The 21,988-nt window shown below is 36.8% G+C and overlaps 1 protein-coding gene across 21 annotated transcripts in view; it reads left to right on the top strand.

Annotated features, from left to right (window-relative positions):
- Window positions 1-21,988, top strand: part of trpc5a (transient receptor potential cation channel, subfamily C, member 5a) — a 137,426-nt gene that overhangs the window by 93,392 nt on the left and 22,046 nt on the right. For 20 of the 21 annotated variants that reach the window (XM_073945123.1, XM_073945169.1, XM_073945186.1 and 17 more), the window contains 3 exon segments: window positions 10,649-10,985; window positions 12,994-13,133; window positions 19,462-19,784. In XM_073945123.1, coding sequence (XP_073801224.1) covers window positions 10,649-10,985; window positions 12,994-13,133; window positions 19,462-19,784 — 800 coding nt within the window. 21 annotated transcript variants of the gene reach the window in all.

Here is a 21,988-nt window from a genome sequence, read left to right as displayed (position 1 = left end):
AGTGCTTATGTACCTGAATAACCTTTAGTCTATTTCATGCATTTCATATGGTTCATATTTTCTCTCAGTGTGAAGAAATGAGAAACTTTTCACACATTTTGTAGATAGCACAATGCTTTTTTATATTCTAATATTTGTTATTGGGTCTCATAGCTGAAAATCTTTTGTATAATGAGATTTTAATGACCATTTTTTACCCGTTTGAATATAAACCATTATTTTATTGCACTGAGGATGAAAACAAAACACCATCGCTTCTCTCTCTCTTCATCTTTCTTGCATTCTTTTGTACTTGGGTATTTATTCACCTCCTATTTTAATGCCAGATATGCAATTTAGTCCAGCAGCTTATATTGAGAAACTTTGATGCACAAAGCCTTTTACAGCTGAGAGTTTCAAAGGGATTTGGGAAGCATTGTACCCTTAAAGAGACAATTTCCAAGAAAAGAGCCATTTTAAAAGATTTAGGAGGTGCTGTGAGTGAGGTTTAGGGAACAGCGGTATCACCAGTGGCAACTTAATTTGGCAGAAATGAAAAAGCTGCAGATCACAAGTGCACTTTTGGGCTCTTTCCTCTGTAATCTTGTCAGGTTGCGGAAAAAGAAAACATTAGAATGTGTTTTTTTTTTTTTTTTTTTTTGGTGGCTGCACTGCAGTATATTTTGTTTTTTTCAGCATGCAGTATATATTCAGCCAAAAACGAACAAGTTCTGATCATTTTGACACTGGAACACAAAATAACTGTCATAAGTGTCTTCTTTATTGAGCTTTACAGTATGCATCACCTGAAAGTTGGATAAATAAGTTTTTCATTGATGTACAGTAAAATAAAACTATTGGAAAATTTGCTATCTGTAGGTTTAAAAAATCTAAATATTGAGAAAATTGTGAGTTTGTACTAATCTACGATTGGATGTTTACAAAATATGTTCATAGAACCTGATCTTCATTTAATATCCTAATGATATTAATAATCAATCAATAATTTTGACCCATTGACAAGCAATGCAAGACTTTAATTTTGGTCCAGGGTTGCATTTATTTACCTTCCCTAAGTCCATCCTATAGGTTTATATAATATACCTTCTTTAGCCATTGAGAAATTAAGGTTTGAGGAATAGCAAATACATCAAAATCTCACCTAAACAATTGGCAAAATTGTAAAAATTTCATGTTAAGTAAATACTAAAACTATATGTTTAATAAATGTAATTGCCAACTGAAATAATAAAATTAATGTTACTGGTGCAATTTCACAATTCATTTACACTACCTGACAAAAGTCTTGTTGCTTTTTACAACAAATAATAACTTGACTTCTAGTTGATCATTTGGAAAAGTGGCAGAGGGTAGATTTTTTCAACCGTCTTTTAAACTGCATCCCAATCATTACAAATACTACAGAAGACCTATTAGAACCCGCATGACCCTAAGATTCTGAAATAAAACAGTTAAGTTTGGTGAAGGAAAAATCATGGTTTGGAGTTACATTCAGTATGGAGATCTGCTGAGTGGATGGCAACATCACCAGCCTGAGGTATCAAGACATTTGTGCTGCACATTACATTACAAACCACAGGAAAGGCAAATTCTTCAGCAGGATAGCGCTCCTTCTCATACTTCAGCCTCCACATCAAAGTTCCTGAAAGCAAAGAAGATCAAGGTGCTCCAGGATTGGCCAGCCCAGTCACCAGGCATGAACAATATTGAACATGTCTGGGGTAAGATGAGGAGGCATTGAAGATGAATACAAAGAATCTTGATGAACTCTGGGAGTCCTGCGAGAATGCTTTCTCTGCCATTCCAGATGACTTTAATAATAAGTTGAGTCACTGCAGAGCTGTATGGATGCAGTCCTCCAAGCTCATGGGAGTCAGACACAATATGAATTAATTTTCCACTGCACAATGACTTCATATTCTATACTCTACATTATTTCTGTTAAGTGACAAGACTTTTGTCTAAGCAAAGTCAGACCTTACTGTCCTAAATAAATAATTAAAAATCAAGCCATGATTAGATTTTATTTTGGTAAAATAAACGTAAGGCCTTTGCCTTTCATATAAACCACTTCTGATATCAAATGATCAACTAGAGTCAAGTTATTAGTTGTTGTTACTAAAACTTGGATAGGTGACAAGATCTTTGTCAGGTTGTGTATATTGTACGTTTAGATGCTGTTAATAGTCAATTTTGCCATTCTGAAAGCAGACGTAAATATGCATTTTCTAGAACCACATTTTATATAAAGGATTTGCATGAAGAAGTCAAATGTTATTGTTTTGTCATTTAAAATCATAAGTGTTATTAGATACAGTAGATACTGTATGTTGTTCAAACTTAAGACAAAATCTTTTCAAACCTTCTGGTTGTCAGCTTAAAAAAAAATTATAATGTGATAACCTACACGTTGCACACTTCTGTAAACTTCAAGAGAACTGACTTCAAATACCCCTTAAAAATAACCAAAAATGGGTCAGAACTGATTTTAATCGAACCTTAAAAAAAGAAACACAATTCGTTTCAGAGGCCATTTTGTTATCTAGTGAATTCATACATTTTTAAGCATGACTTCAGCATCTCAACACTGTCAGTCCGTGGTCTATGCGAGGTCAAATGCATATCAGGCAGGTGAGCGCAGTTAATATACAGCAAGTTAATATATTCTTTGACTCTGCATTAGAGTCAGTAAAGCAGCCTAAACTCTTTGCATTATCAGAGTTCCAGATCAATCCTCATTAGCATACTGCTCCCTAGCAACCAGAACATGAACAGGACATCTGTTGTTCTGTAATCGCTTTCTGTCAAACAAGGCAGAACAACAGATTACATCATTGTCTGTCCTTCTGTTCACCTTTTGACCCGATGTGTGAAGGTTGCTCTGTGCTGAGCTAATAAAGTAATAGACTGCACTTTTTTCTTTGGGAGGGGGGAAGACAAGTTAATTGATAGCTTCTTGTATCATTATACCCATAGATGGATTAGCAGTTATGAGTTGTTATTACTCAGAATATTTGGTCACATTTTATTTCGATGGTCCGTTTGTTGAATTTAAGTTACATTGCATCTACATGCCAACTAATTCTCATTAGATTATAAGTAGACTTTAGGATAGGGTTGGAGTAAGGGTTAGGGTTAGCGTAAGACAAGGGTGCCCAAACTGGGTTAGCTAATCAAGCTCTTACTAGGCTTTCTAGAAACATCCGTGCAGGTGTGTTGAAGCAAGTTGGAGCTAAAATCTGCAGGACGCCGGCCCTCCAGGACCAAGTTTGGACACCCCTGGTGTAAGACATGTACTTGCAAAGTTTCTTATAGTCAATTAATGTTTGTTGAAGGAGCAGTATCAACAGATATTAAGCAGACAGTCTACTAATACTTAAATGAAGCATCAAAATAAAGTGTCACCCAATATTCATTAATAAAAGTAGATATCATTACTTAATAAAAATGGATATATAATTATATTATTCTTATATAAACTTAAACAAATACTGCCATCAAGATTCATAAGTTCTGTGAGAAATCATTAAGAAATTTTGAATCGTAAATTAAATGCTATTAAATATTTTGTAACTTATTTTTTAAGTTATCAAATAGTTTATGATTGTGAATTGCATTATGGGATCTCAATCTCTGCTCTGTCGACTTTTGGTTAAAAATGTTGTCCCGCTTTATATCATGTGGCTTTAACTAATATTTTCTTACCCTGAAACCAATTTACATTGTACTTACGATTGATGAAGACATGTACTGTATGTAGTTATATCTGTAATTCATCTCTGTAATTTTATTTATAATTACACTATTTACTTAACCAATCCCTAAACCTACCCATAGCACCAAACCTGTGCCTAACCCTACCGTATCTTATATTTTATTGACATTTTTATTTTTATTATTAATATATTTTTTTGTAGTTTGAAACAATATATTGTAAAAGAAATATTTTTGAATTAAATCCATAACAAAAAAGTGCTGTTTACAATACCAACACTGGAAAAAAAAGCGTTTAGCGTATTTCCTTCTCGCAAACACAACAGCAGTCTGGTAGTGATTGCGCTGCTTTTTTCAGGATTAATTATTGTGATATTGTGACGGTCACTTAATATTTGATATGCAATGTATATAAATTTCATGTCCCCTTTCAGAGAACTTCTTCTGTGGTTGTTTTACCTTTGAGATGTAAGCACACATGTATGGGAGCTCAGTTCAGTTCTGTCAAGTGTGTGATGGTCGCTCTACCCCTGTATCATTCTTATAATCTTTGAAATGGATGGATCGTGTGTCCCCTGCCTAGATTGTGTGTCCTGGAACGTGTGTGCTGAAACATGTGCTGAAATATCTCGATGAAATGGTGAACAAATGAATAACCATTTATTTTTGGGAACAGGATTAATGTGAAAAACAGCAATGGAAATGCATTTGCTGAATAATTTCTGATGTACTTTAGCAAACATTACAGCCATGCTACCAATTATGCTGGCCTTGGTTACTAGGTTACCAATACTACAGTCAGCCACTTTAATAACTTGATGGGAACGCACCTAAATCGCATTTGTTTGTTTTTTTGTTTGTTTGTTTGCAAACTTTGAAAAGATTTGCTTCATGTTGGGATGGAAACCTAGCTATTGTCTGTCAACTTAAATTACTAATTTCATAAAAATAGCTTCTTACCTGAAAAGCTTTTAGCTAATCCTCTGAAAATGTAGTTAGATAAGTAGCATCACTGGTTAGTTACTCCTCAGGACTACATGAAGTTGAGCGAAAACTGATTGTACAAATTCCCTCACATCAGATTCAAAAGAAAAACTCGTCAATCTTCACAGCAGTATACACTTCAGTTATCTCGCACCACATGTGAACATCATCCCCTGCTTCAAAAGTCCATTCGCACAGGTCCGAATACAAGATGCCATTTATTTACTTGCAAGCCACGTGTTGTAAGTCATTACTACAGTCCGTCGCAGGCTGGGATGTTATCAGTCTCATTTCGTGGGCAGGTTGAAGAATGGTGTTGTTAGCTAAAGGTCTGCCTGAAGGTTAGTGTTCATATTGATGGATGATGAAGGGATTTAGCTTATTGCTGTAGCGTCGCTCTCATACCATGGAAGAAACACCAGCAAGTCAAGCATGGGGAAATGACCCTTCATCACAGATAGTTCATTATGAAATAAGGAAATTACTGTCCTATCTACTTTCTCAAAGCTCTTTGTTAAGTCTTCCTTTTCCCCCTTTTCCACACCTTTTCCCTGGGGTTCAGGTCCTTCTATTAGCTTACTTCATTAAACGGAGGCGGATTGTCTTTTCCTATGGGACTCTTTGGGATGAGGTTGAGCGAGGCATTGTGGGACCCAGTGATTAAAGGTAAAGTTTACACTAAAAAGGAAATTTACTCACTATTTAGGTGATCCCAATCCCAATTCTACCCTTTATCCCTTACCCTTACCCCTACCCTTCTGTTTGCATGTGCACGTGAAGGGTTCATGGTGTCCCAATTCTCTTCAGCTTTAAGGCAAAAGGCTAAGGGGAAGGGCTAGATAGCCCTTGAATCTAAGATTTTCCAGGACCACACTAGAAACCAAGGGGTATGAAAGTTTCTCAGAATACACCATCTACAACGGCAGGATGGCTGCACATGCGAGTTAGGAGATGCACAAATTTAAGTATTTTTTGCAACACAGGTTCATTGTGAATACGTACCCTCATATAGACTTCAAGAGAGCACTAATTATGTAGCCAGAGGTATATATGGCTGCATTTTAACTTCAAAATGAAAGATTTAGGCGGTATGACACAGCTAAAGGCTTCTGTTTCTTTTCATGCTACCAGCTTACTGCTTACCTCCCTGTAAATGGCTTTTCCACTGTTACCAATACGCTCAGTGGCTCGCCGCGTATGTTGGCCGACTTGAGATGCAGAGTGGAGTTGACCGCAACGACGGGGTTGACCGTGACGAGGGGTTTGAGTCCAGCGAAGAAAAATCAGGCGGCCGCGGGACTTTTCTGTTTATGGATTGCTTTTGAAAACACTGTCAGTTTAGTTTAAGGCGGTGAGCGGGTCAATCGGTGCTTTTTAAAACACTATCAATTAGATTTAGGGAAGGGGGTATGTGGGGTTATCGGTGCTTTTTAAAACACTATTGGTTGGATTTAGGGAAGACATTGGGCACTGGTCAATCGGGGGTTATCTGTTTGTCCGTCAATCTGTCTGTCGACACTAGCCTCTGGTGGATTTTCGCAAAAACAGCAGGAGCAAATGGCACTCATGAGAGAAAGTAGTGCTGTCCCATTTCTGAGGCATAAATTTAAAACTCTTTCCCTTCACACTCTGTTTTAAGGGCCAAGGGGAAGGGGTAGGGGGGAAATGAATTTGGATTGGGCCTTACTCTCTCTCAAGGGATTCCAAACCCTTATGAGTTTCTTTCTTCTGTTGTAATGAAGAAAGCTGAAATCATGTAACCATAGTGTTCATTTTTCCCCCAAACAACTTCTGTTGTGTTTAACAGAAGAAATAAAATCAAATAGGTTTTGAACAAGATGTAGGATGAGCAGACAGAACTTAGATTTTTGGGTGAACTATCCCTTTAACTGTGGGTTTAGTGGATGTTCAGAGGCGAATGGTTGGTTCAGAAGCCACTGCTTTCTCTGCAGAACAATGGAAACTTTTGAATCTGAGAAAGAGTTGTTACTCATCTATCATGCCGTGTTGTCATCCCACGCAGCATTTTCCATTACAGCCACTAGATAACTTATCACAAATGTGCTATGAAATATGAGGCGAGTCAATTCTTGGCTCGCTTCATTTCAAAGCAGATGTTTCTGAGGACGCTCTCTTACCAGCAAGTCTCCTACAGCAATGCGCTAAACTGGTAATTAGCTTTGTTTACACTCTGAAGAAGCTTTTCACCATCTATCCTTCCACTTCCTGCTTTGAGAATGATTGATAATAACAATACTTTCCGCACCATTAAAGAAATGCTTCAAACCAAAATGAAGATTCTGTCAGGATTAAATCGCCCTTGCTTTGTTTTCAAACCAGTGACTTACCTCCCTCCCTCCCTCTCTATCTATCTATCTATCTATCTATCTATCTATCTATCTATCTATCTATCTATCTATCTATCTATCTATCTATCTATCTATCTATCTATCTATCTATCTATCTATCTATCTATCTATCTATCTATCTATCTATCTATCTATCTATGTTTTCTTTTCCATCCATCCATCCATCTCATTTGTAAAGATTGTCCTGGGCAAACTTCGCAATATAATGAATGATAATAAACAGTGAATTATGGCTTATAATTGAGGATCTGATTGCAGTTTTATTAAGAGAATTGTCTAGCAAGCAAATGTCAAAAAAGGAACTAACAGGTGTATGCAGAGTAATCCAAAGCGTGGTCAGTAAACAGGCGAATGGTCGGTACAGTAGGGATGGCTGACGTGAAACATTTCAACATAGCGTTGAGATCCTGAAGCGCAAGTGCTTCTAAACACTGCACCAAAGCATGATCCGAAAACCCAGGTCACGTGACTAAGGTGATTCGAAACACCCAGGTCATGTGACTAAAGTGTTTCGAAACACCAGTTCATGTGACAAGCAATTCAAAGCAACGGTTATTTCAAAAGTGTTTCGAGACCTGGTGAATCTGCATTTAACTGTCAGGATCAGAAAAAAATCTCCTCATGTAGCCTAGTGGCTTTGCTGTAAATGGCCCGAGTTTGAGTCCCGACTTGTAGAAATACTCTGAAATTATGACTTGATATTTTAATAATGTTACTTTTTTTATGTGCAAAACAAGACAGTTATTCACAAAGTGGTCATGCGGAAGTCTGACCAATGTTAAAACAAAACGCGTTACAGGAACAGAGCATTTAAAAACATATACAGCTGTATCACCCATTATCTCTGCATGCCAGTCAGGAACTCTAAAAAATGATAAAAATGACCAATAGTTGTCACTGTAGAGATGGGTTTCGAAACATTTCGAAACTTCGACACTTGCTTAGACTGTTTCTGTGTTTCACGAAGCCTTCAATTTGCCCACCACTACGGTACAGGCGACAAACTATGTAAACAAAGAAACAAAGCAAAGGTCAAACATGGCAAGGCAAGGCTAGGCTAGGGAAACGCAACGTAATGTTCATAAAACAGTATAACAAGACTCAGCAATGGTGTGTGAGCTTTGTCTATAGTCCATCTGATTGTCTATAGTCCACTGCTTCAGCTGTGTGTGTTTGCAATAAAGAGGAATCTGGGCCAGGTGTGTGAGTGAAGTGCATGATGGTATTTGTAGTTCATTAAAGTGGCAGATTTGTGTTTCTTCAGCGATCTGCACTGGCTGGATGACTGGTTATTTAGATAGATGGATGGATGGATGGATGGATGGATGGATGGATGGATGGATGGATGGATGGATGGATGGATGGATGGATGGATGGATAGATAATTTGCCCAGTTTGCGAAGTTTGCCCAGGACAATCTTTACAAATGAGATGGATGGATGGATGGATGGATGGAAAAGAAAACATAGATAGATAGATAGATAGATAGATAGATAGATAGATAGATAGATAGATAGATAGATAGATAGATAGATAGATAGATAGATAGATAGATAGATAGATAGATAGATAGATAGATAGATAGATAGATAGATAGATAGATAGATAGATAGATAATTATATATGTTCAATCTTATGTCTATGTTTCTCTTTCTTTATCCTATTGTAAGCAGCAACTAAATTATCTGAGTTTTCTGTTTTTGCATTCCAAGATATAAAGAAAGCCGCAGAGGTTTGCAATTATATGAGCGAGATGAAGCTTTCCTTTAAGAACATAATAATTATAATGCCATTTGCATTTGCCAGTTCTGTTTGTCTTCCTGTCATCACATTCGTTTTCAGCTGCAAACCATGAGTGGCATTTCAGAGCTAAATGTGTTAACAACACACACGGTTTAATCAACAACAAATGCAGAGAAATGAATCACAGCAATGGTCTGTTCTTTAAAATGAGCTATGTTTATGCAATAAATGCAAATAGATTTATCATTTCATTATTTTTTTATTTTATTTAAGTTTTTAAATATATCTTGTGGGGATTTATATAAATGAGAGATGTCTAATTTGTGAAACAAATGCTATTTTGGTTCATTTTATTGATTTTCTATTTTTTGAAAAAATGTTTGTAAATCGTTTGATTACAAAGGAGAATTTTGGTTTTAATATCAAGTTACTCTAATAGAATTGATAATAATTAATAGTGATAAAATCTTAATTGTTTTAACAGTATGCAAGCTGATATAATTTTATCTCTCGTTTCCTGAAAAACAAAGAAAAATCTATTAGAAAACTTTCCAAAAGCATTTACTGTGTGATGAAGCCTGTTAGTTTAAACAGCCCAATAACTAAAGTTGAAAGCAAAACATGTATTTTTTTTCGTATTCAAAATACAGTATGAAATAGTCCAGTAATACCACAAAAAGCAAAGCTTTCACAATTATCATCATGTGACTGTGATTCAATAAGAGGTTAATATTTTGTGAGTAGGATTTTAGACACAATATTATCTCTGTGACAGCAAAAATTATTCAAGCAAAGCTGTAGCAGAACACAGTGTGTCTAAAACACTGCAGTGTTTGATTGCTGTATTAATCTGTTTTTGATTGAATCCAGTCAGCCAGCGATTCAGTGAGCTTTTCAAATAGATCTCGTTTGTTTCTGTAAATAGTCAGTATTGCAAACTTCAAATGACAAACCTGCATGTTTAAAAAATGTTTCATGTGCAGTTGAAGTCAAAATTCTTGTAAATTTTCTTTTCTTTTTTTATATTTCCCAAATTATGTTTAACAGAGCAGGGAATTTTTTACAGTATGTCTGATAATATTTTTTTCTTCTGGAGAAATTTGTATTTGTTTTATTTTGGCTAGAATAATAGCAGTTTTTAATTTTTTAACATCTGAAAGTCAATAATATTAGCTTTAGATGTCACTTTAAGCTAAATACTAGTGACTTAAAAATATATCTAGTCAAATATGATTTACTGTCATTATGGCAAAGAAAAAATAAATCAGTTATTAGAAATTAGTTATTAAAACTGTTTTGTTTAGAAATGTGTTAAAGAAAGATCTTCTTTCTGTTAAAAAGAAATTGGGGTAATTGGCTAATAATTCTGACTTTAACTGTATATAGTGACAAAAATGATGTGGAATAGTATAGTCCAGAATTACAATAAAACATCTGTGCATTTATATATTTAGCATATTCTGCAGTTCGAATATATTTTAATACATTAATTATGTGTTAGTTCAAATACCTGAAATCATCCTGAGATCCACTCTTTTTTATTTTTATTTTTTTTTGTCCCTTTGGATCTGGTGAAACCTTGTTTTATACAGGTGTACCTTTAGACCAGCCAGTCAACTAGTATTCATCCACAACCCCACCAACGATTGGATTATGAAAATATGCAGCTTCACCCATCTGTAGGACAGATTAAAGATTACTCATTCTTGTCAGAATGAATAATGCTCCTTTTTCTCCCAGTTAATTGGTCCTTCTGCGTATGGTTGCCATTATGCATGAGCATTTACAAATCCTTTAAAATCCATTTACAAATCTCTCTCTCCCTTTTTTTCTTCCAGTTTGTGGCACAGCCAAACTGCCAGCAGCTTTTGGCCACACTGTGGTATGACGGTTTTCCTGGCTGGCGGCGCCGTCATTGGGCAGTCAAGTTGGTCATGTGCTTCATTATCGGCCTGCTCTTCCCAGTCTTCTCGCTGGTTTACCTGCTGGCTCCCAAGAGCACGCTGGGGCTCTTCATCAAAAAACCCTTCATCAAGTTTATCTGCCACACGGCCTCCTACCTCACCTTCCTCTTCCTCCTCCTCCTGGCCTCACAGCACATTGCACGCACCAACCTACACATGCAGGGCCCTCCGCCCACCGTGGTGGAGTGGATGATTCTACCTTGGGTGCTGGGTGAGTCTGATTGTGTCTTTTTAAAGCTTAAGTTATATATTTTATATATATATATATATGTGTGTGTGTGTGTGTGTGTGTGTGTGTGTGTGTGTGTGTGTGTGTGTGTGTGTGTGTGTGTGTGTGTGTGTGTGTGCGTGCACACACACACACATACACACACACACACACACACATATATATACAATTACATACATACAATTTAAAAAGTTTAGTGAGAATAGAAGGTAGGGCAGTGCATGATTTGGAACATAGTCATTGCTAAAAAAAATGGTGGAAGATTTGAATGCCAGTTTGCACTTAGTTTTGGAGAATTTTACTGTCCAGTGGAATCACCGTCATCACCCTCTGGTGCAGAAAGTTAATGAGGCAGAGGCAGAGGAGCTACATTTTACAATGGATTTGTATCATATTCATTAGAACCACTATCTCTCTCAAAGACAGGGCAGAAACAAGACATGCACTGAGAGCCCTGTCCTAAAGGACTGATTTTCCCACCCTAAATGACTGATAGTCCCCAATAAAGGACTCATAGCCCAGCCCTAACAAACTAATAGCCCCGCCCTAAAGGACTGATAGTCCCTCCTTAAAGGACTGTTAGCTCCTCCCTAAAGGACTGATAGTCCCATCATAAAGGAATGATAGCCCTGCCCTAAATGACTGATAGTACCGCCTTAAAGGACTCATAGCCTTGCCCAAAATGACTGATAGTCCGGCCTTGAAGGACTGAAAACCCTGCCTTAAAGGACTGATAGCCCTGCCCTAAAGAACTGAAAGTTCCCACCTTAAAAGACTGATACCCCTGCCCTAAAGGACTGATTGTCCCACCTTAAAGGACCGGTAGCCCCGCCCTAAAGGACTGATATTCCCACCTTAAAGGACTGATAGCCCCGTCCTAAAAGACTGATAGTCCCACCTTAAAAGACGGATAGCCCCGCCCTAAATTACTGATAGTCCGGCCTTAAAGGACTGATAGCCCTGCCCTAAAGAATTGACAGTCCCACCTTAAAGGACTGATAGCCCCGGCCCAAAGGCTGATAGTCAAACCTTAAAGGACTGATAGCCCTGCTCTAAATGACTAATAGTCCCACCTTAAAGGACTAATAGCCCTGCCCTAAATGACTAATAGTCCCACCTTAAAGGACTAATAGCCCTGCCCTAAATGACTAATAGTCCCACCTTAAAGGACTAATAGCCCTGCCCTAAATGACTGAAGCCACAAAAATTAGAGGGTCCATTAAATGGCATAACATATTTTCGGCTGATAAATTTTCGGTGGAGGAAAATTTTATCCATCTCTAATATGATGATGAGCCTTTATTTGTCACAACACTGTTACATGCAGTGAAATTGGACCCCTCCAACCCTACACAGACATTACATATATCAGGGGTAGACCGGTCCGTCGAGAGATAGCATAGAAAAATAGGAAATAAGATGGACTGGGGGTAAAAAGGAGGTAAAAAGCCCCTCCCAGACTGTCATTATAGAAGGGCAATATCAGCACACTTTTAGATTCCCTTTGTTGCACATTTCTGCTGTGTGATTGGCTCTTAGATCAATGAAGAGTAAAAAAGTCCAGAGCTTATCACTGTTATTGACTAATTTTATCCCGATTCGATATAGTATTGTTTATTGGCCGAGCCCTACCTTAAAAACATTCCATGTGATGGGACGTAAAGAAAGTCATTTCGAGGGTTGTGGCATTTGGTTAAAGATTATGACGGTAAATTAATTTTTATGAAGTAATGAAGTGCATAGACACATTGTGTATAAATTGCACTACTATATACAGTAAACAGTATATACAGAAATAACAAAAGTACATTTTGATTTTCTTCAAACCGGAAGTGAAGACAAGTCATTTGGAGGAGGGCCGGGAAGGTTATGGTTTTTGATTAAAGATTATGAGGGCAAATTAATTTATATAAAATAAAAGAAAATTCCCATTAAACAATATGTTTTGCATCTCAAGTTAATATCTGTGTATGTTTGTTGTTTCTCCTAGGCTTTATATGGGCTGAGATTAAGGAGATGTGGGATGGAGGTTTTAACGAGTACGTCCATGACTGGTGGAACCTGATGGACTTTGCTATGAATTCTCTCTATTTGGCCACCATTTCTCTAAAGATCGTGGCTTATGTCAAGGTGAGCAGTTCAGTCCTCTTCACTCACACTAAAGTGCACAGAGACACACACAAACAAGCAGACACACAGATAAATAAACACATACAGTCAAACTTGTCTCTGGCTTATTCCCTGCTTTATCAACAGTCAGACTGCCAATTACTCGGGCATATGTTTTACCAGCGGATGCCCTTCCAGCCTTAACCCAGCATCAAGAGTACAACCCCTAGTGCTGGAAAAAACACACACACTGCCATTCACACACTACAGCCTATTTAATTTATCCAATTCACCTATATTTTATGACTGTGGGGGAAACCGGATCACCCTGAGGAAACACATACAGACACAGGGAGAACATACAAACTCCACACGGAAAGGTTTCCTGATCCAGCATATTTTTTTGTATTTCAAAAGACTCTGTTAAGTATGATTTTTAAGATTTTTAAAAATTTTATCATTTTTTTTATGATTTTTTCTGGAAGGTGGCAAGGTGGCGCAGTGGGTAGTGTTGTTGCCTCACAGCACAAAGGTCACTGGTTTAAGCCTCAGCTGAGGTCATTTGGCATTTCTGTGTGGAGTTTGCATGTTCTCCCTGTGTTGGTGTGGGTTTTGCCGGGTGCTCCGGTTTCCCCCGTTAGTCCAAATACATGCACTATGGTGAACTGGGTAAGCTAAATTGTCCATTGTGTATGTGTGTGACTGGGGGTGTATGGGTGTTTCCCAGTGATGGGTTGCAGCTGGAAGGGCATCCGCTGCGTAAAACAAATGCTTGATAAGTTGGTGGTTCATTCTGCTGTGTCGTCCCCAGATTAATAAAGGGACAAGCTGAAAAGAAAATGAACGAATGAATTAATTGCGAGGAGTAGCACATAAGGTATGTCCTTATAAACTACCTTAATATTGGTTTAAGGGGATACATAAGACACATACTTATACGACACAATTGTGTTGTTCCTCATGAACAGTGCACACACACATGTACAGTTAAAATCAGAATTATTAGCCACCCCTTTGAATTTTTTTTATTCTTTTTTGTAAAGATTTCCTAAATTATGTTTAACAGAGCAAGGAAATTTTCACAGTATGTCGGATAATATTTTTTCTCCTTGAGAAAGTCTTATTAGTTTAAATTCAACTAGTATGAAAGCATTTTTTTTAAAGCCATTTTAAGGACAAAATTATTAGCCCCTTTAAGATATTTTTTTTTTCAATAGTCTACAGAACAAACCATCATTAAACAATAACTTGACTAATTACCCTAACCTGCCTAGTTAACCTAATTAACCTAGTTAGGTCTCTAAATGTCACTTTAAGCTGATAGTGTATTGAACAATATCTAGTAAAATATTATTTACTGTCATCATGGTAAAGATAAAATGAATCAGTTATTAGAAATGAGTTATTAAAACTATTATCTTTAGAAATGTCTTGAAAAAAATCTCTCTGTTAAACAGAAATTGGGGGAAAAATAAAGAGGGGGCTAATAATTAAGGGGGGCTATTAATTCTGACTTCAACTGTATATATACTCCATCTCAGACAAACAAGTGTGTAAACACAAATAGCACACACACATACACATACGCACGCAGACACAGACATGCTCCAGACTTCATGACCATCTGCAGCTGTCTTAGTCACCCTGCATGGACAGGGTTTCAGCCCACACGAGTCCCTTAAATTGTGTGTGTATGTGTGTGTGTGCGCATATTCATGTGTGATAAGATAAATGGTCATATCACAAGCCATGTTATTTATGCTCTGTTTTGTGTTTGGACAGGTTCTAAAGAAATGCATTTAATGGCTATAAATATTTCTATCTGCGTGTATTATTAGTTTATACTCAGGCAGTTCAATTGAACTATTTTTTGTTTAGATTTTGGCACAGTGCTTATAGAGAACGTGATTACTGTACTGCATTCTGTTTCTTTCCATTTGCTGTTTAGTTTTTTTTTATTGGATGGCGAAAACTGTTGTTTGAGGAATAGCTGAATTTCAGTCTGTAAAAATAGGGGTCCGTGGCATTATAAAGCTTGAAAGCCTTTCCATTAACATATTATGATGTAGTGTTGAATTTTTACTTTTATCTAAATGTTAGTATCATAGCAACCTTATTTGTAAAAGTACTAATAATAACTTGATAAATGTTGCTGCCAAGAAAGAAATCTTTGTACACTACCTGACAAATGTCTTGTCGTTGACCCGAGTTGTAAGGGCAACAAATATTAACGTGACTTCTAGTTGATCATTTGGAAAAGTGGCAGAAGGTAGATTTTTCTGATGAATCATCTGTTGAACTGCATCCCAATCATCAAAAATACTGCAGTAGACCTATTGGAACACACATGGACTCAATATTCTCACAGAAATCAGTTAAGTTTGGTAAAGGAAAAATCATGGTTTGGGGTTACATTCAGTATGAGTGTGTGCGAGAGATCTGCAGAGTGGATGGCAACATCAACAGCCTGAGGTATCAAGACATTTCATACTTCAGCCTCCACATCAAAGTTCCTGAAAGCAAAAAAGATCAAGGTGCTCCAGGATTGGCCAGCCCAGTCACCAGACATGAACATTATTGGGCATATCTGGAGTAAGATGGAGGCATTGAAGATGAATACAAAACATTTTGAAATCTGGGAGTCCTGCGAGAACGCTTTCTTTGCCATGACTTTATTAATAAGTTAATTGAGTCACTGCAGAGATGTATGGATGCAGTCTTCCAAGCTCATGGGAGTCATACACAATATAAATTCTTTTTCCACTGCACCATGACTTTATATTCTATACTGGACATTATTTCTGTTAAGTGACAAGACTTTTGTCTAAGCAAAGTCAGATCTTAAAGTACTAATTAAATAATTAAAAATCAAGGCATGATCATACTTTATTTTGGTAAAATAAGCATAATCTAGAGGACTTTGCCTTTAATATGAGCCACTTCTGATACTAAATGATCAACTAAAAGTCAAGATATTATGTGTTGTTTCTAGAACTTGCATAAGCGACAAGACTTTTGTCAGGTAGTGCATATACTCTAAGTCACATGAGAGAAACACACACTCAGACGCTCACAAATATCCAAATGTGAAACAAGTTTTGCACATTGTTTTCCTTTTTTATGCTTACTGCATTATATAAGCATGCATCAGTTCCAGATAATAAAAAAACAGACATATATTGTGGAAAAGTATGTTCTTTGTATTATGTTTTGCTCATATTGCGCTCTCATAATAATTGAAATAATAATACATTCTTAAAATTATTATAATTTTCTTTTCATATTCAACCAGTCCTATTTAATAGTAAGATTTCAAAACATGAGATTAGACTATGAATGTATTAGCCAGTTAATATTGTGGTCTTATAGTCCCAGTAGAGAGCAGAATTTAAAGGAAGAAGAGCTCAGCCATGCCTGGCACTGAAAAGCCAGCCTTATTTCTCTGCCCACTGAAACATGGAATTGAGAGATGGTGTTGAGGGGAGAAGCGTCTCGTTCTACTCTCAACTGAAGTTATGCAAGGAAAGAAATGTCAAAGAGAAAGCCTGTTAGACCTTTGACTCAACTGTCTGGAAAAAAGACAGAAGCGTATCCAGAACAAAAAAACTAATGGAAGAATTTCTCAAGCTGGAGATTAGATTTTCCTAATGAAGCCATTTGTTGGGTAGAATTCTCTGAATCTGAGGGTAATGTTGTCTTTTGCGACTGTTATTTGTATTGTTACAGCACCTGATTCACTCAAGGAATTATGCAAATCAGGTAATGCTGCAAACACGCCTACCAAATTAGCGCTGATTGCAATTTGCATTGCAATTTTCACCACTCCAATCCGAATCTGCTCTTTAAAATGCCAAACATTCTCGACTACACAGCATGTCTAGATCTACAGTATGAGCGTCATCATACTCCTTCATCTTTTGATCATCATTTGATGAATTGCGGCTGCCATGATCACTGGAAACTGTACACAGACATCCCTTTCCAACACAATTACCGCCAGCGTTCGTAGGCGGTAATAGTGCAAAGTTAACTGCATCAGGCAAAATAAGCTAATCCATTCACGTTCATGAATCCAATCCATTGAGCTTCGTTTGCATTAAAAAAAAAGACTCGTTTACCTAGAAACAAATGGCAGTGACTTGGCGATGGATTTTAAAATGCATGATGCAGTGCTATACTAGTGCATTTACTGTAGCAGCAGGTTGTGTTGGACTGTGGGTGTTGCGGTATGTGAATGAGGCTAAAAATGGACTCTAATAAATATGCAAACACTTGACCAACCATCTGCAAGCAATGCCCCATTGTGCATGCAGTACACTATCATTCAGAAGTCTCTAAAAATTGAGAATGAAATAAATCGCATTTTCAAACTGATTGAATACACACAAACATGATTTTTGCAGGTTGTTCAAACTGTTTATTTCAAATGAGCTGAATTAACACAATTATTGAGCTTTTTTGAGACAACTTAAATATTTTATATTTAATCCACTTAAATTTGCAAAAACAATTAGGTTAACTTAATTGATTTGTGTTAGGAAGGAAGTGTGTGGAACCCAGCCCTTTTACAGTGTATAAACAGTCATTTTAACTTGTAACTGTTGAGCAATAGTTAAATAAATACAGCTTTGGTGACTGCAAACCTTTGAACAGTGCTGTATTTGTATTCTTGCAATGTTCTTGCATATTTATCTAATTGCATTTTGAACCTGCAGGGTTTTGTTCTCAGCACAATATTGTGGCACAATGTAGAGATCTGAGTTCTGAAACTAAATCATGCAAGGATCACATTGTACATTGGTTATATTTTAAAAGTCGTATTTATTGCACAATGACCCGATTTATGTATCTAAATAAATACATATTAAAATTTGGATGAGAAATGACCCATGAAGAGAATTTTTTAAGCTGTGTTAAATGTGTAAGGCATGTCAAATTGCTATAGAAATACATAATTTATTGAATTCAACATACTCTGAAAAAATTATTCATTGAATTTACTCATTTTTTAAGGTACCTGGTTGCAAACAATTTATTTCGGGTGAATTTAAACAACCTAATTAAGTTGAACATCACTACATTTAATTTGTTTGACTAAAATACAGTCCCTATAAATTGTTTGTTTAAAATAGTGTAGTAAATCCAGTGAATTGTTGTTTTCAGGGTATGATTCAGTGTATAATATAACTGTGTGAATATCTTTGCCAAAAGAAAGAAATTCAAATGACATGGTATGTAAGTAATTTTAAATTCCTCATTTTGGGTTATTATCTTTTATTTACTGACATAGAATGAGCAAATGATTCACTTGATTCATTCAAAATGTAGATTCATTTATACTCACAGCTGCACATTAATCAGAAACAGACAACAGTTTTGGATTAATAGCTTGGATTGCTTTGGCAAAGCTGACAAGGGCAGTGTCTAAAATATAACACAAAATTATTTATTCAATTCAACAGAATCCTTTGTCAATATCTTTAATGATTTGCTAAATAAAGAAATTCAAATGACATGAAGGTGAGTATATAATCTAAAATGCTCATTTATGGATAACCATCCTTTTTTACTGATATAGAATGAGCAATTGATTCACTTGATTCATTCAGAACATACAGTTGAAGTCAGAATTATTAGCCCTCTTTGAATTTCTTTCTTTTTTTTTTTTTTTTTTTTTTAAATATTTCCCAAATGATGTTTAACAGAGCAAGGACATTTTCACAGTATGTCTGTTAATATTTTTTCTTGTGGAGAAAGTCTTATTTGTTTTATTTTGGCTAGAATAAAAGCTGTTTTTATTTTTTTAAAACCCATTTTAGGGACAAAATTATCATTAGCCCCTTTAAGCTATATTTTTTCTCGATAGTCTACAGAACAAACCATCATCATACAATAACTTTACTAATTACCCTAACCTGCCTAGTTAACCTAATTAATCTAGTTAAGCCTTTAAATGTCACTTTAAGCTGTATAGAAGTGTCTTGAAAAATATCTAGTTAAATATTATTTACTGTCATCATGGCAAAGATAAAATAAATCAGTGATTAGAGATGAGTTATCAAAACTATTATGATTAGAAATGTGTTGAAGAAATCTGCTCTCTGTTAAACAGAAATTGGGGAGAAAAACAAACAAGCAGTCTAATAATTCAGGGGGGCTAATAATTCTGACTTCAAGTGTATATTCATTCACACTCATCGCTGCACATTGATCAGAAACACACAGCAGTTCTGGATCTATAGCTTGTATTGTCATTGGCAAAGCTGACAAGTGCAGTGTCTAAAATATAACACAAAATTAACAAATGATAAACTGAATGTTTTCGTGTGTGTGTCTGTGTACTCTCCAGTATAACAGTTCTCGTCCGCGAGAGGAATGGGAGATGTGGCATCCGACGTTGATCGCTGAAGCTTTGTTTGCCATCGCCAACATTTTCAGCTCTCTTCGGCTCATCTCTCTGTTCACGGCGAACTCTCACCTGGGCCCGCTGCAGATCTCTCTGGGCCGCATGCTGCTGGACATCCTCAAGTTCCTCTTCATCTACTGTTTAGTGCTGCTGGCCTTTGCCAACGGACTCAACCAGCTTTACTTTTACTATGAGACAGAGGCGGCAGATGAGCCCAACCACTGCAAGGGGATCCGCTGCGAGAGGCAGAACAATGCATTCTCTACGTGAGTTTATTACTTTTAACAGAATTATAATCCATGTTTTTATTTGACTTTCATCTGCCATTATTTAAGTCATTTAGTGTTACTAAGTTTCAATAGAGACATAAGTGAATGAGTTGTGTCTTTAATGATGCACTAAACACTGCATATAAAGTCTTGGTCATTCATCTTCTGGTTTGAAGTCCTGACCCTGTCCTATGCAATTAAAATTGCAACAGTTGAGAGCTTGAACTGTTTTAAAAAAAAGGTTTTAATTCAAGTTTTGTACACAATCTGGGTGTCCTCATCGACGATTCCCTTAAATTTGACCAGCATGTTGCTTTTATTGTCGCCTCAAGTTTTTTTCAACTCTGTTTACGCTTCAAAATTAAACATTTTTGGCCTGAAAAGTCATGTGAGACAGTTATCCATGCGTTTATAACTTCATGCTTGGATAACTGTAATTCTATACAGTACGGCATCTTTAAATCCCAGGTAGTGTGACTTCAAGTGGTCCAGAAATCTGCAGCCAAATTTCGTAAAACGGTCACAAATATGACCATGTCACTCCCATCCTACACTCCCTCCATTGGCTTCCCGTTCATTTCAGGACTGAGTTAAAAAATCTTCTGTTTGTATTTAAGTGTCTACACAATTTGGCACCTAAATAATCCGTCAGATATGCCGCTTTCCTATAACCCAGCAAGAAGATCTTGTAATCTTAATTTATTGAAAATCTTTACCTCGAAGTTCAAACAAAGGGGGAAACCAAGATTTTTCGGTGGTGGGTCCTCGTTTATGAAATGGTCTGCATAATGGTCAACCCTCAACTCAAACTCACACGATCTCTTTAACTTTTAACAAGTATTAATCTGCTTGTTGTTAAATGTACATGTTTCTTAACTTGCCTGCACTTGTTCCTTCAAGCAGTTATTGCTATTTGTGCTATCCTATTTGTAAAATCCTCACTATCTTAACCTCGTATTGTTTTATTTTACATTTTGGTCAGCCCTAGCTGTTTTGAAAGTGCTTTATAAATTTGAAACTTAAACTTATAATATTTTTGGTTAAAACCATCAGGGTGTTCAAAGTGCACTTTTTCGTCAAGGAATTTTCATTATGATGGTCTCAAAGAACAGGCCCAAAATAAGTCACCTTGTTCATGTTTGGTTGAGCAGATGCTGTTTTCTGTGCTTCAAAAGCAAAAATTATCTTTGCATACACTTCCAATGGATGAGGACTTAATTATCACACTCTTAAAAAAATCAAGTGAAAAAGGGGAATAAGGAAAGTGAAAGAGTGAATATATGTATATATGTGCTACTGTGTATACACTGAATGGCCACTTTATTAGGTAGACCTGTCCAACTGCTCATTACATGGCATCACATGGCAGCAACTCAATGCATTTAGGCATGAAGACATGGTCAAGACGATCTGCTGCAGTTCAAACCGAGCATCAGAAATGAGAAGAAAGGTTACTTACAGTAAGTGACTTTGTACGTGGCATGATTGTTGGTGCCAAATGGGCTGGTCTGAGTATTTCAGAAACTACTGATCTACGAGGATTTTGATGCACAACCATCTCTAGGGTTTACAGAGAATAGTCCAAAAAAGAGAAAATATCCAGTGAGCGGCAGTTCTGTGAGCGCAAATGCCTAGTTGATGCCTGAGGTCTGAGGAGAATGGCCAGACTGGTTCGAGCTGACAGAAAGGCAACAATAACTCCTTATAACCTAGGCATCTTTAAATGCACAACGTCAAACCTTAAGGCGGATGGGCTACAGCAGCTGAAGACCACACCTGGTGCCACTCCTGTCAGCTAAGAACAGGAAACTGAGGCTACAATTCACACAGGCTCACCAAAATATGTCAGATTGAAGATATGTCAGATAGAAGATTGGAAAAACATTGACTGGTCTGATGAGTCTCAATTTCAGCTGCGACATTGAGACGGTTGGCTCAGAATTCCAATCATCTCAGACTGGTTTCTTGAACATGACAATGAGTTCACTGTACTCAATGGCCCTCACAGTCACCAGATCCCAATCCCATACAGCACCTTCAGAAAGTGGTGGAACAGGAGATTCGCATCATGGATGTACAGCCGACAAATCTGCAGCAACTATGTGATGCTATCATGTCAACATTGACCAAAAACTCTGAGGAATATTTCCAGTACCTTGTTGAATATATGCCACGAAGGATTAAGGCAGTTCTAAAGGCAG

This window comes from Danio rerio, chromosome 1 (assembly GCF_049306965.1).
Source record: "Danio rerio strain Tuebingen ecotype United States chromosome 1, GRCz12tu, whole genome shotgun sequence".
Lineage (NCBI taxonomy): Eukaryota > Metazoa > Chordata > Actinopteri > Cypriniformes > Danionidae > Danio > Danio rerio.
The sequence above is the reverse complement of the archived record's forward strand: the minus strand, read 5'-3'. Positions and strand labels throughout refer to the sequence as shown.